The sequence below is a fragment of the Chinchilla lanigera genome, unplaced genomic scaffold (genome assembly GCF_000276665.1).
Source record: "Chinchilla lanigera isolate Chin_1 unplaced genomic scaffold, ChiLan1.0 scaffold00042, whole genome shotgun sequence".
In the NCBI taxonomy this organism is placed as follows: domain Eukaryota; kingdom Metazoa; phylum Chordata; class Mammalia; order Rodentia; family Chinchillidae; genus Chinchilla; species Chinchilla lanigera.
The window spans coordinates 9,506,250-9,533,345 of record NW_004955443.1 but is presented as its reverse complement, the minus strand read 5'-3'; the positions used below and the strand labels follow the sequence as shown (position 1 = coordinate 9,533,345).

At 43.3% G+C, this 27,096-nt stretch overlaps 1 protein-coding gene across 2 annotated transcripts in view; it reads right to left on the bottom strand.

Annotated features, from left to right (window-relative positions):
- Nucleotides 1-6,359: 6,359 nt before the first annotated feature.
- Nucleotides 6,360-27,096, bottom strand: part of Rell1 (RELT-like 1) — a 65,417-nt gene continuing 44,680 nt past the window's right edge. For both annotated transcript variants that reach the window (XM_013518114.1, XM_005392010.2), the window contains 4 exons: nucleotides 27,010-27,067; nucleotides 23,688-23,924; nucleotides 20,601-20,739; nucleotides 6,360-8,438 (listed from right to left, as the gene is read on the bottom strand). In XM_013518114.1, coding sequence (XP_013373568.1) covers nucleotides 20,604-20,739; nucleotides 23,688-23,924; nucleotides 27,010-27,067 — 431 coding nt within the window. In that variant the 3' untranslated portion in view covers nucleotides 6,360-8,438; nucleotides 20,601-20,603. The remainder of the gene's footprint in view (nucleotides 8,439-20,600; nucleotides 20,740-23,687; nucleotides 23,925-27,009; nucleotides 27,068-27,096) is intronic.

Here is a 27,096-nt window from a genome sequence, read left to right as displayed (position 1 = left end):
TTACTTAAAATTTTAAGTCATATTGCATTTGAAGTGAATCTTTAAAAATCCCTGATAACAACTGATCTAGTTTTTAATCATTCTTACCCTAAATGAATTTTTACAAAATAAAACACATGTTTAGTGCAAAACAAAAAACCTTGGGAGGAATAGGAATGTGGGTTGGTTACTTTGAGGGGTTGTATTTGGTTTGGAATTTATTTAGTATGGGGTTTTGCATGCCTTTTGTTTGATTTGGCCAATATTCATGCACAATAAGCAAAACCATATATATTGCAATTTGAGTATAATGTTATGACTCCAAGAGCATTTTGTCATTTCTCAGCAAAGATTAACTAGGAAATAAAAATAAATTAAATTCTTTCTGAACTCACTGAGATGCTCATCTTATCATGAGTGATAAGATAAAATTTCACCCTGAACAAACAGAGAAAAAACATGCCCCTTATCTTCTAGATCTGGGTCCATTCATTGCCAGAGAAAGGAAATCTTTCTCTCCAATAAGGTATCTGACGTGGCGTCAGGGATCTCTGGCCGAATGCATGTTGCAGTTCATCTTGCACATGGTTCTTCCCCAGTTCATCCTCAAAAGCTAAGCAGTGGAAATGCGGCGGGAACATCAAGAGCTCTGACTCTCACATGGCCAAACTCCCGTCATTTACCTCACCACGAAGTGTCAGCATTGGGAGCCCCTTGTTCTATGTAGTCTTAGTGACGACAGGGTGAGCGAGCGCTGGCTGTATCTGGCCCTGTGCTAAGTGCATGACACATCCAAGCTCAGCTCAAAGGCATGTGTTACCTTCACTCTGTAGTTAGAAGCTTGTGCTCCAAAGAGTTTAAGGCCAGAGGTGGCCCAAAGCATCTGAGTGCCAAATCTGGGAGCTGCAATAATGAGCCCTGTGCCAAATCAAGGAAAGTTGTGGGAGGAGATTATTCTGAGAAGACCAAGGAGAGAAGGGCTGTGAGACACTTTCAGAGCGGAAACAAACCAGGGTGGGACTCCTGGTCACAGGGCCATGGCAGCTCTGCACCGTCTCCGTGTGCGGCTGGGTTCCAGGGCTTCGTGACCCCTGTGCCTCTGTGGCTCCTCATAAATCTACTCCTCTGTGAATAACGAACTGCACTGGTCATGAGTTTTTGTATTTTGTTGTTGTCACTAGTGACAGAAGCTCAGACAATGAAAGAAAAGGGGAACAGGAGGGCAGCTGTGCCAAGGGCACCAAAGCAACCAGGACTCCAGTCTTCCCTCCGCATTCTCCCTTCCTTTCCTCAAACCAGCTGGCCTCCACCAGCCTCCAGCTGTGGCCACCAGAAAAATAAGCCACCTTGTCCAACTGCAGTTTTCAGACATCCCAGGCAGGAGCTCCTTGAAGCCACACTGCAGTTGAGCTGTATGCTCGCCCTGGTCATGTCCAGTTATGGTCAGGGGAGCAGGGCACCCAGCAGCAGTCTAGGAGGAAGGAGAGAAGCTTCCAGAAGGGATAGTGTGGGCTGATGGCGTCTCAGCAGTCCTCTGGACACCCTGCCTCTCCATCCTCAGGTCTTCCTTCTAGCCTTGGCCTGTGCCTCCTCAGAATGTGGACCCTCCTCCACTTGTGACTCAACTATGATGACCTCCGATGCTAACTGGCTGTGTTCAGAGCAAGAGACTTGCTAGCTCAGCCAGATATCTAGTCAAAGCTAATGTGCTGGACTCTCACTGCACACTTTGACCAGCTGTAGAGGGACAGATGCACAGACCTATTACCAAGTACTATGGTTGAAACCCATGCTAAAGTTTTATTTCCAGTATAACAGTGTTGAGGAGTAGGGGGCATTAAGAGATAATTAGGTCAGAGGGGCTCCACCCACATAAATGGAGCCTTTCTTGAGAGACTGTTGAATCTCTTGAGAAAGGATTGCTTCTCTTAGTAGCAGATTGGGTTTTCTAGGAGTGTATTGGTTACCTGGAGAGCAGGTTGTTATAAAACAAGGTCACCCTTGGCATTTTCCTACTTCATTCAAGCTCACTTGCCACTCTGGCTTATGCTCCTGCCATAGGATGCCCCTTGCCATGTTAATATGACACAGCATGAAGCCTTTACCTGATGTGGCTTCCCCAGCTTGGACATTTCAGTCTCTAAAAGCACAGGCCAAAGTAAACCTCTTTTCCCTAAAAAATACCAGCCCCAGGTATTTTATTATAGCAACACATGTCACTGATGACAACTTCCAATGGAGATGCCTTCCAAAGGGGGATATGGAGATGATGGCAGGCACTGTGACTTTGCATGAATTTTTCCAATCTTTGAAACCTCTATGAGATGGGTCATTTGCAGAGGAAGACACTCAGGCTCAGAAAGATAAGGCGGATTTCCCACAGTAGTGAAGAGAGGAGCTGGGTTTCAAATTCAACAGCAAACACTGGGCTACTTCTCTGAGATGAGAGGTCTTCCAATGGTCACATCACTTCCGTGAACAGATTCATGGAGCAGAGCCTCCTCTGAAACAGAGTGCAGTCATTCTTCAAAGCACCCACGGGGACATAGCCCCCAGGTAAGAAACTGAGGCTTCTAATGAGAAAAGCAATAAAGATAACCTGGCAGGGTCAGAAAATGGGTTTGAAAAGCCAAACTTGACATTTTATTCTCATAAAATGACTAACTAATGGTATTCCTTCATGATTACAGGTAGAATTTATTGATTGATTGATTGATTGATTGATTGATTGATTATTTGTTTATTAAAGAAACAGGGATACTTTTAGCAACACCTGAAAAAAGACAGCATCACCAACAAATGGCCAAGCCATCTCCCTGCAGTTCTCACTCTCAACCAGCAGATGGGGCAAGGTGTCTCTTTGTGCAAGGTGGATGATGTCCGGACAGCCACTAAACCCGGTGGACAAGAATGCCACCTGGCCAGCCCGACGTTGCCGGACAAAGAGGACACATGCTCACAGGCAGCGCAGACCTGGGTGTCTTTTCGTAGGTGTCTTTTCAGGTCTTGTAGACACAACGAGGGACTGCCCGGGGAGATCTGATAACAGTCCTGCAGGACGGTGCTGGGTATGCGAAAAGGAGAGAATCCTTGGGTAAAATCCAACCTGATCCACCAAAAACAAAGGTCAGAGGATGCCAGAACTGGCAAGTGGGACCCCAGATACAAGGCATCATCTTTGATCACAGCCAAACACTCAGCAACAAGCACTAAATTGTGTGACCCGGCTCCAAGCCCCCATCACTCAGCTGTGTGGGCAGGAGGCCCTGTTTTGGGGACCTAGAGCAGAGCAGCCTGGCTATGCAGACGGACCTGGGAAGGCAGCCAGGAGCGGACCCCACAAGGCAAGGGACAGTGCCCCGCAGAGTCACCAGGCTGCCAGCACGCCGGTGTTGGGAGGTGCAGAACCAGTAGCCCAGGTCTGCATTGCCCGTGAGCATGTGTCCTCTGCGACATTCTCAGTAGCTCCCTGCTCCCCCAAGGAGCTGAGCAGGTGACAGCCATTGATTCATCACCCCTTGTCTGCATCTGTGAGAACAGTGGACCTCTTTCAACAAAGAAATGAGGGATTTCTAACATCCTCTCTGGTGCTCATGTTCTACATTATGGGGCAAAAATATATCAGCTTTTCCAGTTACACACACACACACACACACACACACACACACACACACACACATTTCCAAATCAAAATTCGATGAGACACCACGAAGAGTGAAGTTTGCTAAATATACATTGAAAAACATGATATGAACGTTGTATTGCAGTGACAAATGACTTGTTTTACAAAGGAATCAAATAACTCCACTGAAGAGGTAATGTCACGTTAGCAGTTGGGACTGGATACCTGCAGGTTAGAACACAGAGACAAGTATGCCTGCACAGTTCTGATAAAGCAGTGTGTTTTCAGACATACAGTCTAGATATGCGAATCACTTTCCGTAGCTGGGACAAAACACTAGTCACAACTTAAAGTTTATTTTGGCTAACGGTTTCAGTGTGCAGTTGGCTGTCTCTAAGGCAGAAACACGAGGGGCTGAGGGCTGAGAGGCTGGAAGAGGAAAATGTGCTCAAGTCATGGTGGTCAGAAAGCAGAGAGAGAAGAGACAAAACAGACACAGAGACACAAAGAGACAGACAGAGGCAGACACGGGGCCAGGAATGTAGCTCAGCTGCAGAAACGTTTGCCTGGCAAGCCTGAGGTCATGAGTTCGATTCCCAGTACCAAAAAAAAGAGAGACAGAGACAGAGACAGAGAGAGGAGCCAGGGACAAGAATACACCCTTTCACGTCATGCCCCCAGTAACCCACCTCTTCCCCTCCTCAAAGCAAATCAACTACAGAACTCATCACTGGGTGAGCCAGTTGATGAGTATAGCGCCCCCCAGAGCCAATCCCCTTCACCACACATGAGACTTTTTGGGGACGGTTCAGATTTGAACCATGACACTAGAGTTGAACACACACATAAAAATACTGTAGGTAATAAGAGCCAGGTTTTCTTACCATAGGAGGAAAAAATATAAATAAGGAAAGTGCTAAGATTAAAGCGAATCCCAAGGGACAAGATTGGAGTCAGAGGTATCAGTACATTTCAGGCTTTGGTTTAAGATGCAGAAACACCAGAACATGTGTGTGTGTGTGTGTGTGTGTGTGTGTGTGTGTGTGTGTGTACACAAGGAGGGCTAGAAGCTGAGTCACCTAGTATCAACGAGCACATCCCTTATCTTTTACTTTTGAACATCGTTCTCTAATAAAAGGCATCAGGGTTCCCTGGATTTGTTGTTGGTTCCAGAGCTGTGGCGAGGAACACATAGCAAAGATCAGCCTGGAGCATCTTGAGGTGCTAGAAAGAAATAGAGTAAGGGAAAGGGGGTCAGGGAGAAAAAGAAAAGAATGGACTCACATCAAAGGACAAAGGCAGGGGCCTGAAGTGTTCCTATCACAGTGATACCTGCTGTAGGCAAGGTCCACCAGTGCTAGACGGTGTAGTGAGCTGCTGAACTGTCTAGTCAGAAGGCATGTGGATATCAAAGTCCTAACTCCTAGGACCTGCGAATGTGACCCTATTGGGAAATAGACCCTATATGGCAAAACGTAAGTCACACTGGATTACAATGGGCCCTGACTCCAATGAGAAGTGCCCTTAAAAGGACAAGAGAAGACAGAGACATACCACAGGGAGGAGGCCATGTACAGACAGGTGGAGAACTGGAAGTGAAGTAGCTGAAATCCAAGGAATTCCAAGCACTTCTGACAGCCACCGGAAGTCAGGAGGAGGCTTGGACTGGACTCTCCTTCAGAGATTTCAGAAGGAACCAGCCTGGAGACAGCTGGATTCCAGACCGGCATATGTGAAAAGGAGAGAATGGCCTCTGGAACTGTGAAGGAATGAACTTTTGTTTTTAGGTCACCCAGGTTTGGGTACTTTGTTCATGGGAGCCCTAGGAAAATCAGAGATAGTAAACTTTCAGACTGAAAGTTTGAATGCAGATAGGATAGTTGTCTAATCTCGAAGTATCACCTCTAGAATATTTTTTAATTACAAAGGGGAAAAAATAGTAAATTTACCAAAGTGACACTTGCTGGACAGCACTAGGTGACACACGTCACTGTCACGTTCCGCAGATGTGACACAGCACCCTCTGGTACACTGTCCCTAACGCAGCTTCTATCACAAAAAGGAACAGGGAAGCCGAAGCTGCAGGTATTCTACAAAAGAACCAAGCCAGTCCCATAAAGGGTCAAGATCATGAGGCATAAGAGCAGTCCTGACAACAAAGATCATAAGAGACTGAAAACATTCAACAAACCAGGGCAATGGGGGTCCGGGAATCAGAAACAGGTGTTAAGACAAGAATCAAAAAAAGGTGAGATCCAAATAAGTTGTTTTTTTAGTTAACAGTACTGAACCAACATTCCAAATTTAGTAATATTTGCTGCCAAAGTGAGCAATGAACCCATGTTAATTTCTTAGTTTTAATCAATTGCTCTGCCGGGAATGTTGCTCAGTGGCATAAGCACTTGCCTGGCAAGGCTGAGGTCATGAGTTCAACTCCTGGTACAAAAAAAAAAAAAAAAATTAATCAATTGCTCTATGGTTATATAAAACATTAGCATAAAAGGAAATAAAGTAAAGGGTATACATGAAGTGTTCTTTTTGCAACTCTTCTCTTTGACCAAAATTATTTCCAAATTTAAAAAATAATTATAGGGGGGTAGAGGTACTACAGGAGGGAAAATCCAGTGAGTATCAGTCAAAGGATGACTTCCTAAATCAATACACAAGAAATTAGCCCTGCAAGATTAAGCTCCACCCTGTTGCAATGGTATTTTTGGAACACAAGGCACCAACAAACGAATCATACAAAACAATGCACTGTGTTTAAGGTTTTTTTAATTTTTAACTCTGCTTTGGTAGTACAAAAGTTGTAAAAGTACAAACCAGACAGTTAAAAATACATGTAACACTCAAAACACTGAAAAATTTCCTTTACAAATTTTTTACATCAAGGTGGTAGCCAACACATTTATTCCACCACAAAGCTGTATCTGTCATTAGTGTTTTGTACAGTGAGTCCATTGTGGATCCCTGACCCTTCTGAGAAGGAGGAAAAACACATGAGCTGTAAACATCAGTTGCTTTGGGAATATTTAAGAATTCTCATCAGATAGTACAAACCAGTAAAAAGCTTATGTGTTCAAAATATTGAATGCTTAACTTTCGGCATATTTGGAAGCCAGCCAGGCAAAAACTGCTCAAGTATGAGAAAATATTTAAAATGTACGCTTGGTATAAATACAATTTTAAATATTTTTGAGTATTCTCTTGGCAGCTGTATTGCTATAAAAAGTGCTCTGAGTTGAATAAAATTAAAAAAATAATTAAAGCTGAAGAATATCTTACATTTTATCCCTCAACATTTAGAGGGCAGAGTATATGAATATGTTAAGCCAAAAATTATGGGGTTTTTTGTTTATTTTTAAAGAAAAACAAGTGGCCTCGATGGCATATAAATTATTTACACTAGTACACACCCCTCAGATTCCTAGACTGGTACTTTCTGGACTGCAGTGAAACTGACTCCTACACTGACTTCTGTTCCGCCATGTAAATGAACCTATGCACAGACGCTATTTATTAGTGGTCAGTAAGCAATCACATGACACTGAATCTACCATTCATTGAAAAGGTCATATATTTTTAGTTTGATGCCAGAAACAGAGTCAAAAACATATGTTTATGGTAAACACTTTGAAGTATATTTTTATGGAGATCCTTTTTCCAGAAGCCAAATGAGAAAGGTGCTTTTTCTCTTTGAAATAAACGAAGTATCCAAGGCACATGACCAACACTGACATGGAGCCGGAGGCCAGTCTTGCAGATTCCCTGACCCCCAGCCCCAGATCTATCAAAAATACTATCTTTTGCCTCTGTGTTCTCTCAGGTCTTTTATAAAGTGTAAAGCTGGAGAGAGAAAGAGAGACAGACACAGAGACAGAAAGGGACAGATGGAGGGGAAAGAGAGAGGAGAGAGAGAGAGAATCAGTATTTCCAGGCCTGCATGGAAAGAAGCCACTAAGTGTCTTAAAGACCAAGCATCAGTTAGGAGATGAAAAGCAGCTGCATGAAGAAAACATGCAGAGGTCGCATGGGCCTGTGCTGCATGAGACGTAGGGTAGTTTTGTTTTGAGCCCAGTTTATCATACTATTTTTTTAGTGAATTTAAGCCATTTTACCCCTTTACTCCATGGAGTAAGAAAACAATTGATCAGCTCAAATTAAAACAAAAATCAAGACAGAAAAGTCCTTCAATATTGTGTAAATACCCGAGGAGCAGCGTGGTGGTAACAGGAGTGAATGCCGAGTTCTTGGTCCAGGGACCCAAAATCTAACATCTGGCCCCATGTGACTTTATGATCTTTGAGGGCTCAGTTTCTCAGTGCTAGGTTAGACTATTTTCAGGGACCTTTTGCCATAAAAGATTCACCTTTTATAACAGCCAAACTATGCAGGAAGATCACTAACAACAAATATAAAAATGGGATGTAAGCAACACACACACACACACACACACACACACAAGCTCAGACTGTACACACACAATTCCACTGTACATTACAGAGTGGTCCTAAGGGGAAAACCACAGGGTGGACACCAAGACCAGGGGTGGGCACCAGGGGAAGGGTGGTGGCCGGGGATGGTTGACAAGATAAAAAAAAATGAATGTTTTCCTTTTCTAGAAATGTAATAAATTTTTCACCGACTTTTTAAAACTAAAACTCTTCTCAAAGCAAACAGTTCTGTATCCAGTGCAGCAACAACATTCCCTTTTAGGCTATATCCGCATGCTCGCTGGCATCATGATAGGAACTATAAAATATATAAAAATATTCCTCAGGCAACTTCGTATCTTGTAAGTTTTCAGTCTCTTAGAACTCTTCAGATAAAGTCCCCACTGCAAGAGAAAACAAAAGAAGATGAAGCTTTCACAAGAGGGAAACATTACGTATTGATCCACCTGAATTTTTAAAGACAAAGAACTGAAATCCAACTTCCCCTATCCCACCCCACCCCACCTCGTCCTTCCCCCCACAATGCACTTCTTCTAGAATTCAGTCAATGGAAATTTAATTACCACAGTTCCAAAAGGATCAAACAAACAAACAATAATAAGAGTTTGAGAACCACAGGAGCCGGCGGGCATCTAAGGTGGCTTCTAAGGTGACATGTGCTTCTAAGATGGTGGCCATTCTCCTGGTGAGTCCTGTAGCACTTCTCCAGGAAAACATGCTCTTGAACTCCTCCGCTACATTCTGTCACATAATGAGCTCCAGCGTGACAATCTCAGTCACAAGGAACCTTGTATGTGTCAGGTAGGACGTCTTTGCACAGCCACACCAAATGGGGTTAACCTTGGGTCTCTACCCATTTGAGATGCTTGGGTCTTGGTTGGATTTCACTGGGCAAGAACACAAGGATATAATGTTCAGTATGAGATCTCCCTTGTCTTTTGAGAATTCTTGCAGTGCTGGGATTGGACACACACTAAGCAAGCACTCTACTCCTTCTGGGGCATACGTATTACCAGCGCTCAGCTCTCCACTGAACCTCAAGGATTTTGTGTTGTTTTTACATCTTTGTGACAACTGGTCCTTGTTATGTCTACATTTACAGTGCATTACACATAAAGCTGCCAACCTTGGTTTTTTGTTTTTGTTTTTTGTTACCGGCAATCGAACTCAGGACCTTGTGCTTGCCAGGCGGGTCCTTATACCACTGAGCAAACAGTTCTGTATCCAGTGCAGCAACAACATTCCCTTTTAGGCTATATCCACATGCTCGCTGGCATCATGATAGGAACTATAAAATATATAAAAATATTCCTCAGGCAACTTCATATCTTGTAAGTTTTCAGTCTGAAAACTATTCTATTCACTATGAATATTATGAATGATAGAAAAGGATAATATGGATGATATTGGAGTATTTATCTTGAAGGTTGAACTATAAAATAAATGAAGAGTATAATCTTAAATTAAGAGCTATTAACTTTTTGGTACTTCATTTCTGCAAGCTGGTTTCATCTTGGTGTTGCTTGACATTTACAGGCACACACAGGCCACTGAGCTATATCCCCGGCCCCAACCTTATAAAATACTGTAGTTTCCTGCTCTCCTAAGGGCTTTTTATAAACAACTCATGTAGTTGGTGGCTTTGTGCCCTTTTACTTTCATGAAGACTGGGCAAGACTAAAATTATCAAGCCACCATTGTTCTCCAAAATACACACACATTAGGTGAACCCACACAAGCCTGGGCAACAAACATGGTCTGACTTCCCAACACTGTGTGTGCCTGTAAATGTCAGGAACACCAAGATGAAACCAGCTTGTGGAAATGAAGTACCAAAAAGTTAATAGCTCTTAATTTAAGATTATACTCTTCATTTATTTTATAGTTCAACCTTCAAGATAAATACTCCAACATCATCCATATTGTCCTCTTCTGTCATTCATAATATTCATAGTGATCTCCAGTGATTACAAGAGAAGAGAGATCAGAGACAAAGACACAGAAACAGAGACAAACTGATTTTCCAAACATAAGGAGTTAAAAGATCATTATTCCCTTAGCTAAAAATAGAAATGAAACACTGTCCCCAAAAATGGCACAAATCAAGTTTTTAGTTATAAACGTAATTCCTTATTCTACATTTTTACAACCCAACACGGCTAAACCACAAATTTGTCCCATCTAGCTAACCACAATGAAATGTGAGATTGCTTTCAGGAATGAATCAATAAACATGAAAAATACTAGCACAGAAAAAGCTAACAGGGCCAGAGATGAAGAAATATAAAAATGATCCTGAGAGAAAAAATGTAATAAAGTGAAAATTTTCCAGGAAAACCTTAAACTAGGCTATTTACTGGAAACTAGGTATTTTCCTGTTCTTGCCTCCTCTTTCTGTCCTCTCTTAGAACTTGGCATTTTTGTATTGAGAAAAATAAGAAGAGATGTCAGGTCTGGGGTGTAATTTCTTATCACAGTCAGAGTTTTAACATCCTATTTAGAGGAATAAGAAAAGTGACTAAGATAGATTTCGGTACCAGACAGTGGGGCTGCTGTTGATGTTATATGACCGTATGATACAAGCTTTTGGAAATGGTTCACAGGGGAAGTTTGGAAAGGTCTAGAGATGCTGAATGAAGAAGCCCTAAAACACTGTACACCAGAGCCTGATGGGAGATTCGTGTTGCAGCTCAGAAGATCAGAATGCTGATTTTAAAAAACAGATAGATGGTAAAGACCAGGCTCTAGAGATTTCAGTTGGGAAGAAAGGCTCCATTGGCAGCTGGATTTGAGGTTATGTATGTTACACCCTAACAGAAAATTTGCTTACATTGGGCTCGTGTTCTGAGACTTTGGGGGAGACTGGGATTAAAGATGGCAGTCTAATCTGGGTATTTTAAGGCAGCTCAACATTCAGGCTGTAGCATGGTTACTGTTTGCTGTTTTCAGTGAGAGGTATGAGAATCAGGAACAAAAAGCCCATCTAAAAAGTTTTCAGGTTTTCAAGAAAGGAAATACCAGCAAAGATGGAGCAGAGGAAAGGCTGACTGCTGAAAAGATTAAAAAGAAGCCAAGTACATATAATAGGACAGCAGAAAAGATGGCTTGGCTTGAGACCACCACAGGAACCAGCAAGACCCCACCCTTCACAGCCTCAGAGTACAGAAGTAAAAGACTCTGATTACAGAAGAAAGCCCCAAAGCTCAAGAATGGCTGTCTAGGGAACTGAATCCCTGGGATTGGATTCACTGTGATTAACAGTAACTGGGATTTACAAAGTTTTTCTCAGTGCCAGGTACTGAAAAGTTAAGCACTCCAGGTTCATTAATTCAACCTTCCCAGTGAGTCCATGAGTCAGCAACAATTCCCATTTTCATAGGAGGAACCTGAGCCTTACAGGTCCAATAACTTTCCCAGGACCACACAATTAAAATAGAAAAGCAGGAAGTTCACCCCAGGTGATCAGACCCAAAAGACCACACAGTCAGCCTGCACCAAAAACACTACCACCTGATCACCATGGCAACATCTAGGCATCACTGAGATCTTCTGGTACCCTCACTTCTCTCCTCCTCATCTACAAGGTGAAGTGTGGCGGGCAACAGAATGGAAATGAGCAAACTAGAAATGCTGGAGGGCTTTCCCCAGGGAAAGTCATTGTGGTTATGTGAATAGTTAAACGATCCTAATAACCTGTAATCTAAGAGAGCCCAGCTACTGAGAAGATCAAAAGTACACCTATAGAGCTGGGGGTATGGCTCAGTGGTAGAGTATTCTGATCTCATTAAAAGACACAGGCCTTAGAACCACAGGACTGTTAATTTTCTAGGACACTTTTAAATAAAATAAATGGGGAAAGTTGTTGATGGAAAGAGTTAAGATTATAACAGCAACATTAACACTGAAGTCTTGGGGTAATGTGTATGTATTACTACTCATTACTTTAAATATCAAACTTCTTTTTAGAGGACTTTCTTGTCCCTGTCCCTACTGAACAGAATGCTGCTACATGCCCAGAGGTCACCATGGCTAAAAATATGTCACCACAGTCTGGCAGACGTTCTGCCTGTATAGGTTGGCGTCTTGGCAGTGCAGGTTAATAGGTACACACCAGAGTGCACTTTTTTACTTAAGGTACTTAATGTCAGCAGTGCTCAAAATCTCAAGGTATGAATTAAGAAAAATAAAAATCCTGGTTCTAACTATTAATTCCATCTTTATTTTAGTTTCAGGCAATAATGTCTCCGAAAGCATTCACTGTCTGTTTCCCCCGAGCCCCTTCAAGGTCATCCTAAGAGTTTCCAAAGTCTTCGTGAGCCTCCATTCCTGCAGAGATTCTCTGCAGCAAAGAGCAGATGCGGCAGGTGCTCTTTTACTTCTCAAAGGGCTGGCAAAGGCAAGGGTAACACTGATAAATGTTTCAGTATATTCTTTGCATAGAACAAAGCTGTAGAAGAAAAACAGCACATTATCACTGATGACAGTGAAGTATATTTCTAGGTTCCCAATCCACAAACTCCCAGATTATGGCCATAAATGTACAGGAGCTACTCCCAACAACAAAAGACAAATAATAATGTGTTCGGGGTTTCCACTCATCATGGCTAAGTTAGTATGATAGTAGCAAGTGGTTCCACCCCAAGCATCTGTGGGTAGAGTAAAAACTCAACTAGAGAACCAAGAACCAAAAAGTCACTGACTTCCACAGAAGCAAGGAGGTGGTAGGAATGTACACTCCCACTTGTGGAGGGCAAAAGCGAGGGGTTTTACATACACAGTGATGTTACTTGAGCCTGTATATGCATGGCACAACTCTGACAGGATACAGAGAAACTCATAACCATAAGCCCCTCTTGGGGAGAGGACAAGGAGATAATTTTGGTAGCAGGGGTGCAGGTGGGATGAAAATTTACTTTTGTTTTTAAATTTTTTACACTGAAGATTTGTATGCTGCATGAATACTTTATTGTGTATATGTCTTTCAAACTTTTTTTAAAAACTTATCCCATTACTGCAATCAGCAGGCTGAGGTGAGGTAGGAGGGTTGCGAGTTCAAGGTCAGTTTGGGCTAATAATGAGTTCAAGCTCTGCCATTAACTATGAGCATGACCTTGAACCACACAAGAAGCTCATAAGGGCTCACCCTGTAACTCAGACACCAGGAGGCAGAGTGGAGAAAAGTCTACTGCAAAACTACAATAGAAGCTCCGTGACAGTATGGCCTCCGTCTGTCCATACACCTTACATCCTGCTGCCTCCCCAAAGCCTGGCAAAGTGCCTTGCACATAGAAGGAGCTCAATAAACACATTTGAAAGATTCAACAGTACCTGAATTGAACTGAACTAGCAGTCACAGTTCCTGCGTGATCTAAAGTCTATGACTTCAGTCTTCCTGAGTGAAGACCGGATGGCACACAAACCTGCACCTGACCCAGGCTGAGCTTTAAAAGCCAAATGGCATCAGACATCCCACAGGTGCTCAGAGGCAGCCATCCTGCAGTGAAAGCCAGCAGAAATGACCACAGCTCTGAGCCCCCGGGTTCTGTGCAGAAAGGTGTGTGTGCTTACCTCCTCACTAGGGAAAGTGGAGCTCCCTCACCCTACACGGTCACCGCGTGTGTTACCACCAAAGTGTGCGTTTCTCATGATCCCAAGACCTGTCACAACTGAGTTCTGCAATCTGGGGAACATCAACCCCTCTGAGACTAGCTCTTCACTGAAAGATGGGACTATTATTATCCACAAGTCCTAAAACTGTTTTTGATTCCTGTCCCTCACGCATCTTTTTACTGCATTTGGCTGATTCTACCTTCCTGCCTTTCACACAGCACACCCTGGACAGATGCAGCCTACATCCACCTCTGCAGTCAGAGAAACAAGGCTTCTTCACAGGACCTTGAAGGTATCAAATAAAATGCAACTGTACCTGGAGAAATGTGTTAAGCAACTAAAAATGGAGCCAGATGGCCACATCTATACCTATGTTAGCTGTAACTTCTTGCTACTCACTTCTATTCCACTGTCCCTCTTGTAGACCAGTGAATCAAATTAAGGGACTTCCATCAAATCTGAGATCCTTCTGCTTTTTAACAAACATGTACTTATAGGCAGGGTGGTATGTGCAGATAAGCCCAGCTGCTTAGGAAGATGAAGCAGGAGGATCACTTGTGCCCAGAAGTTCAGGGAAAGCCTGGGCAAAATAACTTAAAGTCCACTTTTAAAAGAGATTTTTTTTTTGAACCATGTATTTTCTAACCAGAGATTGGGGTACTCACCCGTAATCCCAGCACTCTAAGAGGCTGAAGCAGGAAAAATCTTGTTAGAGCCCAGCATGGACAATTTAGCAACTAGTGAGACCAAGTCTCAAAATAAAAATTTAAAAGGAGGAATGTAGCTCAGGGAAAAGGCCCTGGGTTCCATCCACAGCACCCCACTGTTATGGTTGATACACTGTGTCAACTTGAAGTGTAGAAGCTTAACTAAGTAACTGCAGTTTTACATCCTGGTGTGTAAAAGACATGCCCTTACCTCTAGGATATTGTTCATTATGTCAACTTGAGAGGTTTAGAAGTTTAACTAAGTGATTCAGCAGGGGGCCAGGGTTCTTACTTTGTAAACATCCTCAGCTCGTGGAAGAGGGCACAGAGATGGTGTGTGTGTTGGGGGTAGTCCATATACAATATAGGGGAGGAAAAGAGGCTTGCTTTCCCCCTTTTGCTCTTGCTGCTTTTGCTGTCTTCTGCTGCCTTAAACTGTTGCCCCTGTGCTGTGCCACCCTGCCTTGGAGCCAGCTGACTACGGACTGAAACCTCCACAAACTGTGAGCTAAATAAACCTTTCCTCCCTTAATTTTGGGCTTCGGGTATTTTGTCTCAGCAACGAGAGAAAAGTAACCAAGACACCCATCTTCATATTTTCCCCAGAAAAAAATAAAAATATGAGCTAGGAAGAAAAAAATAAACTATTGATATTTGGCATTTCTCCACCATCACCTCCTTCCCTAGAGAATTAAAAGATGAAAATCAGCTGGGAATGTAGCTCAGCATCACAGCACCTGCCTGGCAAGTGTGAGGTTGTGAGTTCGACTCCCAGTACCAAAAAGAAAAAGAAAAAAGAAATCAAATTAGAGAACTGAAAACAGCTGCAAAGTCAGAGGATACCCCCTAAAAACCTACATGACAGAGGAGGGAAAGGGAGCCCTTTCCTGTAGAGGAGAAACAAGGATGGTCAAGAAAGCCCACGGTGAGGGGCCAAGGACGTCTTGCACACAGCACACTTATCCCCCAGCACAGCCCAGCACAGCAGGCACACTGAGGCCCAGGAACCTTCAGCCTGCACGACATTCTCATCTACCCCACTTCGGATCTCTGAGATGAAAAGAACTTAAGTCAGCAAAACTTTCAATTACCTTTTTCCTAATTTTGATTTCACCTCGTTGAAGAGGGTAGCAGTTATTTCCAAGGTCTCCTTAACACACACAAGAAAGCGGTCCACATTCCTAAGGGATTTGGCAAATGCTACTTATTTCCGAGACTTATTCTGAGAATCCAAAGCATTTATATTCTTCGGAAGTATAAAAGAGCTCCACAGTGCCAAAAGCTGATGCTTGAGAAATGGCCCAAAAAAATAATACCACCCAGCATGCCATGAAAATTTTTACTAGTAGTGAACATTCAGATGTCAAGGACCAATTTAAAAACTAAACCTCTATCATGTCATTTAACAACAATCCCTCTTAGAGAGGAGGACACCAAGGTTGCAAAGGACAACCAACTTGCCTAAAATTATTGGTACTTAAGTGGCACAGTTAAAATTAAACCTAGGCACTTTACTACAAAAAAAAGAAAAAAAAACTTTTACTAAAATAAAAATTAATAATAGGCTCAATAATAAAATCATTTAAAATAAAAAGAATTGTCTACTGGTTAATTTTTGTTTTAATAAAAAAAATTAACTGTAAGACTACTAGAGGAAAACAAGGGTAAATCTTCATGACATTGGTCTGGGCATGGATTATTTTAAATATGACACCAAGAGTACAGGCAACAAAGGCAAAACCAGATGAATGAGCTTATATCAAACTGAAAAGCTGCCTCACAGCAAAGGAGACAACACAGTGAGAAGACACCTTACAAAATGAGGGAAAACAATGCAAATCACGTGCCTGACAAGCGGTTAATCCAGAATTTACAAGGAGCTTAACTCAGTAGCAAAAAAAAAAAATCTGAATAATCCAATTAAAATAGAGCAAAAATTGAAAATTGAAAGTGAAAATGTTTGAAATATTGTCATGTTCAATATGACAAACACTTATCAAAGCAGTGTTTTCAGCAAAAAACAATGAAAAAACTGAAAAAAAGGACCATACACTTCAGAGGCATGCAATATTGAATGCCTACTGCAGTATCATTTTAAAAGACCAGTGACAATGAAGACAAGGCAGTGGCATTTGGAGACTGAGAGCAATTCGATTTATTTAACTTTGAAGAACAAAAGCTTATTCTTCTAAGAAGAAATCAAAACACATTTTCTGTGGAAAAAAAAGAAACCATTTTAACTGCATTGCCAAAATAAATCAGGCAGCGTGTAAGTTAGATCTAACCACAAAAAAAAACCTCAGAGCAAAGAAGCAGGGTGAGAAGAATGAGGGGAGGAGAGGACAAATAACAGATATTGTTTTTAAAAGAGCAAACCAAAGAGAGGGAAAGAGAACTCCTGCCCCGTCTTCTTGACACGTTATTTAAAATACTCACTCTTTGGTACGACTGGTTCCAGGAAACCCCCAAGGATATGAACAGCTGTGGCTTATATAAGTCCCTTATATAAAATGGCACAGTATTTCCATAAACCTTACACACACACCCTCCCGTGAGCCTCAAATCATCTCTAGATTACTTACAATAAAAAAATGCAATATAAATACCAAGTAAGTAGCTGTTACACTGTATTGTTTAGGAAACAATGACAAAGCCAAAAATGTGCCCATGTTCAGGACCAACACACTTTTAAAAATATATTTTGAATCCACAGTGGAATCCACGGTTGTGGAACCTATGGATACAGAGGACTGACTATACCACGTCTAGTTTCTGTTAAAACAATGAGAAAGGAGGAAGGATGGGTGGGAAGGGGAGAATCGGGGAGGGAAGGAAGAAAGCCACGAGTGGATCTGCATTTGCACTTAAATATTTGAATCTGTAGTAAAACAAAGGAACCCAGTTAAACAGCTTAACAAAAAATCCAAAAATTTGAACAAAAATATCTTACAGGAAGAAAATACTACCACAAAGACTGTATTCAACTGTATGAAAAGACACATACAACCCTTTACTACTTTATCAGCTACATTCTAGGGCAAATCTGATTCGGCCCAGAACTACAGATTCTGATCCAGAAGGAAAAATTTCAAGTTGTTCCAGCTGAAAAACCAAGTCACATTACATATCCCAGATATACTTGTCCTTATAGGGGACATACTGGCAGGAAAAACCTTAATGGAGATATAATTCCTAAAAATGCCAATGACTATTCCTTTCCTCCTTTTTTCTGAGTCTAGGCCCTATTGGAAGAACCACATGTGATCACCACAGCAGGTTTCAACCTGAGCAGCTACCTGCTTTTCCTTGACCCAGATGAATGAAGCCTGTGATACCAAGCTGCTGGGGTTTGACTCTAAGCTCATCCCTTTATTCCTGGTACCTCTATACAAGATGCTCAAACTCTGATGCTCATCTGCAAAATGAGGTACTAACTAGCATCTACCTATTGCAGTCATATGATTATATAAGTTAACACATGGAACAGCCTTTCAAAGTATGCCAGGTGCAGAGGACCCCAAAAGCTGTATAATAATTAATTTATATCATGGATCATGGGCATTCATATTATTCTCTCTGTTTGCCCATAATGACAAATGTTATTTTTAATTTCAAAATTACAGCAAGCTAGACACTCAGAGAAGGTCCTTTCTAGGACTAGTGTGTGCACTGCTGATATGGACAGACAGCACAATGCAGTATGAATGCCCTCTATGGAGCGCCACCTCTATCCCAGGCACTTGCCTTAAATCAGTGTACTCAATACCTTTATTTCACATTCAAGGAGAGTACAGGGTAAGGGCACACAGTACAATTTCCAAACAGTGAAGTTCTCCAATCCTCTTTTATATAATCCCGCTGGATGACAGTGTGCTTTAGACAATATCAAATTGTAAACAGGTCCTGTATGGTTGGGACTCCAAATGATTAGATCAAATTTTCATGGTCAAATACACAGATTTTGGGCCAAGAAAGCCAGGTGAGAAATCCTAATTCGTTTAACCTTTCCGGATCTTGGCGAGGCTCTAACCTGGGGGAGTGTGACAAGAGGATCACTTTGCAGTTGCTGCAGGACTGAGCCAGGTTCTTACACAAACAACCTGCCCCATCTCGCAGCCCCCTGCCAAGGTAATGACCCATCCACGCACACACTGACGAGCGTGCCATACTGTCCTGGCAGCTAACCTGGCTGGCCTTCCTCCTCTTAGACTTGAATAGACACTTCTCTTCCCAGACAAATGCTCCCTGACTTCAAGTAGAATGCTTTTTCCTAGCTTACCACTGTCACCCAGCAGTCCAACTCTAACATCCAAGTTATTGCTTCCTCTGCTCAATAAAACTTCCTGTGATGAAAGAAATGATCTATATTAGCAATATCCAATGGTACATCTTAGCCATCTAAATACTTGGAATGTGACTAAGTGCAAGTATGAAGTGAATTTTTCAGTTTTATTTAATTTTAAGTAGCCACAGATGAGGAGTGGCTACAATATTAAACCATGAAGTTGAGACCATCAAGGCTCCCACTTCATAGGCGCTGTAGGTTGAAGGAAATGCGGGTGTGTTTGATCTTGGAGTTAGAGACCCAGGTTCAAATCCTGACTCTTCTTTCCAGCTATATACCTTACCCTTTCCACGTATCACTATCCTCATCTGTAAAAGTGGGATGACCGTATCAACCCCATGAGGGGATGTTTATAATGACAACATCTGAGATATACATCAACACAAAGTCTAGAAGTCTAGAATACTGATTTCATCCAACTTTCCTTTATTGTTCACTTCATCACCCTCTTCCTTTTTTGCTACATGCCTCTTGGCCCTCCTGCCAAGGTTACCAGGATCTGGCCCAGAGACCTAAAACGGACTTTTGCACACTGCTTCTCCTCTTTACAGACAGCCCCGAGGCGCCTCTTAAACTAGGAGAAAGGACCAGATCGCCCCAAAGCAAGCCTGTAAAAGCTGGCACTAAGAAGCTCCCAGCGAATTCAGGAACAGAACTCCCTCAGTTTGCTTCCAGAACTTCTTCAGCCCCTCTAAGCCTGGCAGATCATTAGAGAAGCTTCAACCAAAACACCCTTCATCCCCTCCACTGACCAAGGGGACTGACACACAACAAGCAGAGCGCTGACACGGACAGAGCACTTCCAAGCTGCCAGGCCTGGCGTCCCCTGTCACCCCACCAAAATCTCACAGCCACTCCGAGGCAGCATTCTCTGCATTTACCAGTGAGGCATAACAAGCCGGTGTATCTTGCCTGAGTCCCATGCTAGCGAGTAGCAAAGTGGGATTTAAACCTGTCGGACTGACTACAGGGCTCATGTTCAACTTCTGTAACTTTCCTGTACCTTCAAGGCCAGGCCTGACCACCCCTCCACCTGATTCAAATAAACTCTTCTGTCAAGTGCAGGACCAAATGGCTTCCCTCGAACTTTTAGAGCAGGTGTACTCCTTTGCCCTTTTACGTATAATAAGCATAAAAAGGGTAAATGCAACTCAACCGGAACAGAAAGGAAAGAGTAAGATGAAAGCTAAGCCAGTATCAAGTTACCATAGGTATTCTTTGCTCTATTAAAGCAGTATCTTCCGAAACTAAATTTGCCTAACCAAGAAGCATTCATCTTGCTTTTTAATTGCTCCAAAATATGTGGTGGAAAGAGTAATGTTCCCACTGAAGGTATCTCAGGGTAATGTTGCTATTGAGGATATTTTCCTTGATGTAACACAGCAAAGAAAACTGGTTTCCAATTCAAAGGAAGAAGCATTGGTTCACTTGCTCCTGCCTTTTTCAAGTCACAGTTTACCTAGAAATGATGACAAGAATACATGTGATTCAGCCGGAAAGATGGCTTTTACAGAACACGGAGTAAGCTGCCAACATTTAACAATCTGTGATTTCACTTCTTAAACGCCTAGATTCCCCTCCCCCCTTTTTAAATAAGAAGACACATTCATTTCTTGCCCCGTGGTCTCTAGCTCACTCTGGTCCCTACCACTCCAACTGCTGTACCACTGCACCCCCACGCTCACGGTCCTGCGAGCCAAGGCGCTGACGGCGCTGAGTCTGTGGCTGCTGTGAGAGCACACGTGTAATCACTCGGTCCCCTCAGCCTCACCACGTCTAGCAAAGCTTGTCATTCCCACGCTGCACAGACTGAGCACGGGAGGCTGTCAGGACCTTCTCCCCACCACCCCACCCCACCCGAAACTGCCCAGACCACAGCTCACCTGCTACTCTGTGCCGCTTCGGTCTCTCTTCACCGGAGTCACAGGCACCTCCCCGTTGACACTTTCAGTCCCAGTGACAGACATCAAACTTCTCCGATCCTTCTGGTTTGGCTTGTGTTCCACTTTGGTGACTCTAAATCTGAGGAGGGAAAAGAAGTAGTCTGATGGCTTTGCTTTTCCGGTAAACAATAATTATGGGTGAATCAAAAGTATTCACCTAGAGGACCCCTAACAAACCCAGCCAAAAGTTAGGACAGTAATGAAAAACATATTCCAGAGGAGCGACATTTCAGGCCAGCAGATCCCCCTGTCCCTGTCCACTCCTCCAGCTCATTTTGACTCAACTACATCACAGACTACACTGGCTATTTTATAGAGTATGAAAGTGCATTAGAAAATGCAGGTATTGGGGCTGGGGATTTAGCTCAGCGGCAAAGCACCTGCCTGGCAAGTGCAAGGTTGTGAGTTCGATTCCTGGTACTGGAAGAAAAACAAAAAACAAAAAAAACAACAGAAAATACAGGTATTCAGATATAAAACAGGCTTGGCAGTGGTTTCTAATAATGACATGGATTTTAAAAATAGTTTCTTTAACCAAAGAAGAATGGAGAAAAATATAACTGGTTAACAAACTAGACTGTTTTGGTTATGACCAAAACAGTCACTAGATACCTAAATCATGAAAACACACACCTGTCAGATAGTTTTAGCTCAGTGTATACATGGGTGCACGACACACAGAGGACAGCCCCAACAATGCATTCTTTCAGTACTAGCTGGTAGTAGGGTTTGAGGGTTTGTTTCTGTCTGTTTTTTAAAGATAAAGTTTTCAATAAACATTCAGGAAAAAATTAAAGAAGGGAGAGATTTTCCTTAAGAATTGAGTAATTATCCACAGCATCATACTTAAATCCTTACAGCCTTCCAAAGGTATTTTCTTTCTAGTTCTGGTCTGAATTTTCTTTAAAATGACATAAAATAAAACCCTTCCTCTTGGTCCAAAATGAGACCAGCAAGCATGAGGAAGAGAAAGCAAAAGAGTAGGAGAAAAGGGGTGAACACAGAACTATTCCGTCCGACTGGAAGACTCTTGAGCAACTCATGCTGAAAAACAGCCTGGAATCATTAAATGCTCCCAGGGCCCAGTATCCACAAAAGAGAGCTGGAGTGGGGACATTTTAAAAAGCCATGCTGAATCTAGGTTGAAAATTTCAGCAGATTTTTTTTTTCCAAAGCAAACAAAATGTGCTCTGTCCGAACAGCTACAGGTTCTCCTTCATCTGCCTTCAGAAATTCCCATGACTCTGCCTCTTCACACAGCACTGTGGCCATGAGCTGTGCTGCGCCGCTGCAAGTGGGAAGAGCCCGCAGTTCTTTCTTTTTTTAAATTTTTATTTTAAAGAAAAAGAAACAAAAAACAAGAAACAAACAAACAAAATTCCAAAACAGTAGGACAGGAGGGTAACAATGGCTAATACATTGTGCATTGTTATCTTTAGTTATTCTGAGTACGAGACATCAGCATGTACCTGTCCAAAGAATTCTGGCACAGACCTATCTTTTCAATGAACTGAGAGCAATTAGTAATTATTTTAAATATCTTTTGTATATATATATATATATATATATACATTTTTTTCCTTTTGCTTTTCCCTTCCTCCTTTTTTCCACTCCCCTAAACCAGTTTCTCTTTCCCTTTGAAGTTTCTTCCCATTTTACAACATCTATTGTACATTTTGGATCTTATTTACCTTCAGTTTCTCACACTAGGGAGGCAATACACTGTCTACACATTTGCATCTGATTTATTTCACTTATGAGTATGGTCTCAAGTTGCACCCATTTTCCTATAAAAGTCTCCAGCTTATCCTTCTTTATGGCTGAGTAGTACTCCATTATATAAAAAGATTACATCTTGTTTATCCATTCCTTGGCTGCAGGGCATCTGGGTTGTTTCCAAGATCAAGCTATTAGAAATGCTGTGCTATTAACATGGGTACACATATGTCGCCGTGGTACAATGTTTTTAATTCTTCTGGAAAGATACCCAGAACAGGAATAGCTGGATCAAATCCTCAGTTTTCTTGTGGCTTGTGCAACAACATGATGAAACCCAACTGAATTAAAATGGTAACAGCTGGTATTACCTGAGTGTGTAAGTGCCCCCAACAGACCTAAAAATTCTACGGGAGTCATTTCACTGAGTCTTCAGAGCAAACCTATGGGGTGGGTGTGACTGTCACCCTCACTTTATACAGCGGGAAGCTGAGGCACAGAGCCCGCTAACATTTGTGAGCAGTGGTGCCAGGACTCAAACGAGGCGGCCACAGGAGTCAGGCTCCTGTGCCCAGAGGTTTGTGGGTAGAAAAAGAAGGTGCCGCGCTAAGAGCTTTTTCTCAGTGCTCACCCTGTGCCCCGCATGCACAGCCTGCCTTTCCAAACGTGGCCTCAGCAACGAGCTTCCTGCAAGAGCTCAGAACTCCAACCGCAGGCGCTGCAGAGGTGCTTCGCGTCGGGGTAATGTGCCCCTCGAACTGCAAGATCCCAGTTCACAAGGAAATGGTACGTTAGGACTGAGGGCACAGTGGAGGCAAACTGCAGCAAGCAGTCACCGAAGTCTGCCGCACATCTGATGCGGCAGAGATTGCAGAGTGCCGGATCCATCCAGTCTCTTCTCCCTGGCGCACGGCAACGTGGCATTTCCTGGACGCCTAGCAGCTAAGTGTGGCCAAGTGATTAATCCTCAGAGCGGACTGTGAGCCACAGCGACCTGCGCCACTCCCAGGACTATCTCGTGACGAGCCAGCTACACTGCTTGGGTTTCCATAAATGAAACGAAAGGTCTCGTCTGTACATAGTTGTGGTTCTAAGCTCTGTTACAAGTAATTAATCATTTCCCTTAATGAAAACATCTCCTGAGCTAGAAGAGCTGCCTTTTAGGAGTCTCCTGTTACTGAAAATGTCCAGCTCAGAAAAAATCGAAAAGCCCACAGGTCTGACCTGAGCCAGGCTCCACACTGAATGCTAGGCACAAATCTGGACACCATAGCAAACCACGCAAACCAGGAGCATCCTAAAGGACCTTACCTGCCGACAGAGAGGACAGTGACTTCCCCTTGGCGTCGTGGCCGGGCCTCTCTGGACTTGTTGGTGGGTTTTATGAAGTGCCACCGCTTGTGCCTGCACCGCTGACACACATCCCGCTCGACAGCTCCGCCCACAGTGTGCAGATGGTGGCCACAGACGTGCTTCCCTGGGGTGGCTCCTGGCGACAAGGGCCCAGGACTCACAGGAGGGCTTCCAGGGGTGCTGGGAGTCAGGGGGCTATGGTGGAGAGGAAGAAGAAAGGAAAAGGTAGCAGGGGCTTCATGAAAGAGATCCTAGGCAGAGCATTCTCTCCCTGTAATATAAGAAGTGGATTAAATTGGGGGAAAAAATTGTACAAATGGGCTTTGTGGACTGATCTTAGATGCAAGCATTCAGCTCTCAGGACCACACAGGGACAGCTCATTTCAAACAATAATAATGTGATTTATCACTTCTAGAATTCAACTAATTGGCTAAAAATAAACCATAGCTTCTAATGATAATATACTGACTTCGGAGAATTAGGTTTCTTTCCAAAACATGCATCTCCCTTCTCATGCAATCTTACTAGTTTCTCATACACAGCCCAGTGTCTGCCTAGGACCCTAGCACGATCATCCCCTGAACATTTATGCCCTGGAAGACAAAAAAATTAAATTCCAGCAGAATTGTCAGATGATTTACAATAGTAAAAATATTCAATCCAATCTGACTATTGCATCATAGGAAAAAAGCTTTAGGTCAAGTTATCAAAAGTGAAGCTCAAAACAGATGTTGATAACAGTAATAAAAATTAACAGCATTCCAAGAATTTTACATTAATTCAATTAATCTTTATAAAACCGTATGATGTAAGAATAACTTCCTTACTTGAAAAAGGAAGACTGGGTCAGATATGGTAGTGTATGCCTATAATGCCAGCGCTCGGGAGGCTGAGACAGGAGGATTGTCACTAGCTTGAGGCCAGCCTGTGCCACACAGTGAGTTCAAGGGCAGCCTGAACTATACAGTGAGACCCTGTTTCAGAAAAAAAGAGCCTGGGTGGAGAATATAACTCAGTGGCCAAGCGCTTGCTTAGCATGTGCAAGGCCCTGGCTTTGATCCCCAGGACCACAAAGAGTAGAAATAAAAATGAGGGCACTGAAGCTTAGAGAAGCTAAGTAACTTGCCAATAAGTGTGAATCAAGATCCAACTTAGGCGGGGCTGGGGATTTAGCTCAGCGGCAAAGCACCGGCCTGGCAAGCTCAAGGTCGTGAGTTCAGTTCCCGGTACCGGAGAAAAACCAAAACAAACAAACAAAAAAAAAAGATCCAACCTAGGGAAGCTGAACTGCAGAAACTAGTCTTACCTACCACACTATATGGTGCTTCCAAAACAATGGAGACCACTTTTAATCATGGATAAGGCATTTGGTCAGATGAGCCAAAATATAAAAAGCAGGTGTATAAAGGCCAGATACTGGCTACTTTCAAGAAGCACTTGTCCAGGCTCTGGCCCGTAGAAGAGGAAGGATTAGAACAAGACAGGGCAGGACTAACCAGGTATCGCCAGCCTCTGCTGTGTCACAGAACCCGATACCTGAGACTCAGCAAGAGCCCCAGAGGCATGTGGAAGGCCAGCGATGGCAGTCATCAGCTTTGGGCTGCCGCCACCTGCCTGACCCATACACATTTCAAAGAGGTTCAGGCCACGAGTGAGGGGACAGTCTCCACATTCAGCCAATTAAAAGTTCCCTGGTGCTCTGTAGTTCCCTATGTTATTAAAATAAAAAGCCACAGCAAGACCTTCCCAGAAGAAAACAGTGGGAACTTGATACCATGTGTTGGAAGCTGCATTTATGCTTTTAACTACAGTCATTCCACAAGCATTTATCAAATATCAGCTGTTGGGCTGGGGATTTAGCTCAGCAGCACAGCGCCTGCCTGGCAAGCGCAACGTCCTGAGTTCGATTCCCAGTACTGGAAAAGAACCAAAAAAAAAAAAAAAAAAAAAACAAAACAAATATCAGCTGTGTACAAAACCTGATGACAGCTAGTACAGGATACCCAAAGACGACAGGGACAAAAACACCGGAGGCTGGTACGGTCTTCACCCTAGCTGTCTGCAGTCAGGGGTAGAGTGTGCAAACAGTCTGTGTCCGTCTATGAATCACACCCCATGCTCACCTCTCTGCGATCAAAGGACCCAACATCTACCTAACCCAACATCTCATGCATTGATATTCAAAATGTGCTATGTGCACGCCCACCATGAAGCAGAACAGGACCCAACCTCTTGCTGTGTCTCAGTCCCAGCAGGCTTTCCTGGCCTTCTTGCTGCTGCCATAGTACATTCTCGGGCCACCCCAGATCAACCACTGCGCCCTATATTCTTGTGCTCCTGCCCCTTTTCTCCTGGACTTTCTTCTTTCTACAAGCAGCCCTGCCTCGGGAACACCTGCTTCAGATGATGCCACTTTCATAAGCCTCCCCGACCTTCTGCTGGCCCCCCAGAGTGCCTGCACTCCCCAGCTGTGCTTCTCCTGTGGCACGCTCAGGCTCCATCTCCTGCGAGGCCTTGCGTGCCCACCTCCATTCCCAGACTGAGCTACTCCTAGGCAAGGGACTGTGAGTGCCACATATAGCATAGTACTCAGCACTCAGTAGACACTCAATAAATGCTCCTTATTAGAAAAATGCAAACTATACAGTCATCCTCAATGATGAAAGAATATGGTGCTCAGTGACCATAACCTAAATCCAGAAATACAGAATTAAATTGTACCAAGTATGCCCAAACCAATTCTTCATTTAATCCCATACTCATAAGGGTATTTCAGTGCCCCAGTACTTCACATTCCTTCTAGCAAGCTCATGATGTCAACACTTGGTCACCTCCACCTTATAGATGATGGAGTGGAGCTCAGCACGGTCAGCTAACTTGCCCAAGAACCGGTGGTCGGAACGAGGTGGGAGGAACAAAGCCTCCCAGTGCCAGAGCGCTGTTCCTGCTCTTGGCCTCCATGCCTTACTCCCTCTGACACCGATCTCTAACATAGCAGCTCTGAGCAGGGGAGAGACCTTTCGGGAACACTCCAGTGTGCAGACGTCTGGGGCTGTCACACTTTGTGGGAGCAAAGAGGGGCAGTGCTCTGACACCTGGTGAGCAGCGAGGCCAGGGGCACCATGCACAGATAAGATAGTACCCGCAGCAAAGGGGTGCCTGGCCCCCATTATCCACGCAGCTGAAGTTGGGAAGCCTACTCCTGCCAAGCACCATTTCAAACAGCGTGGCCCAACAGACAACTGCAAACATGTCCCGCTTTGCGGGAGGGGCACTCACCTTTCAGCATCAACCAGGCTGTTGTCGGCTACCATTGCCTTCAAAACATCCACATTTGCTGAGGAATAAAAGGAAATGAAAGACTTA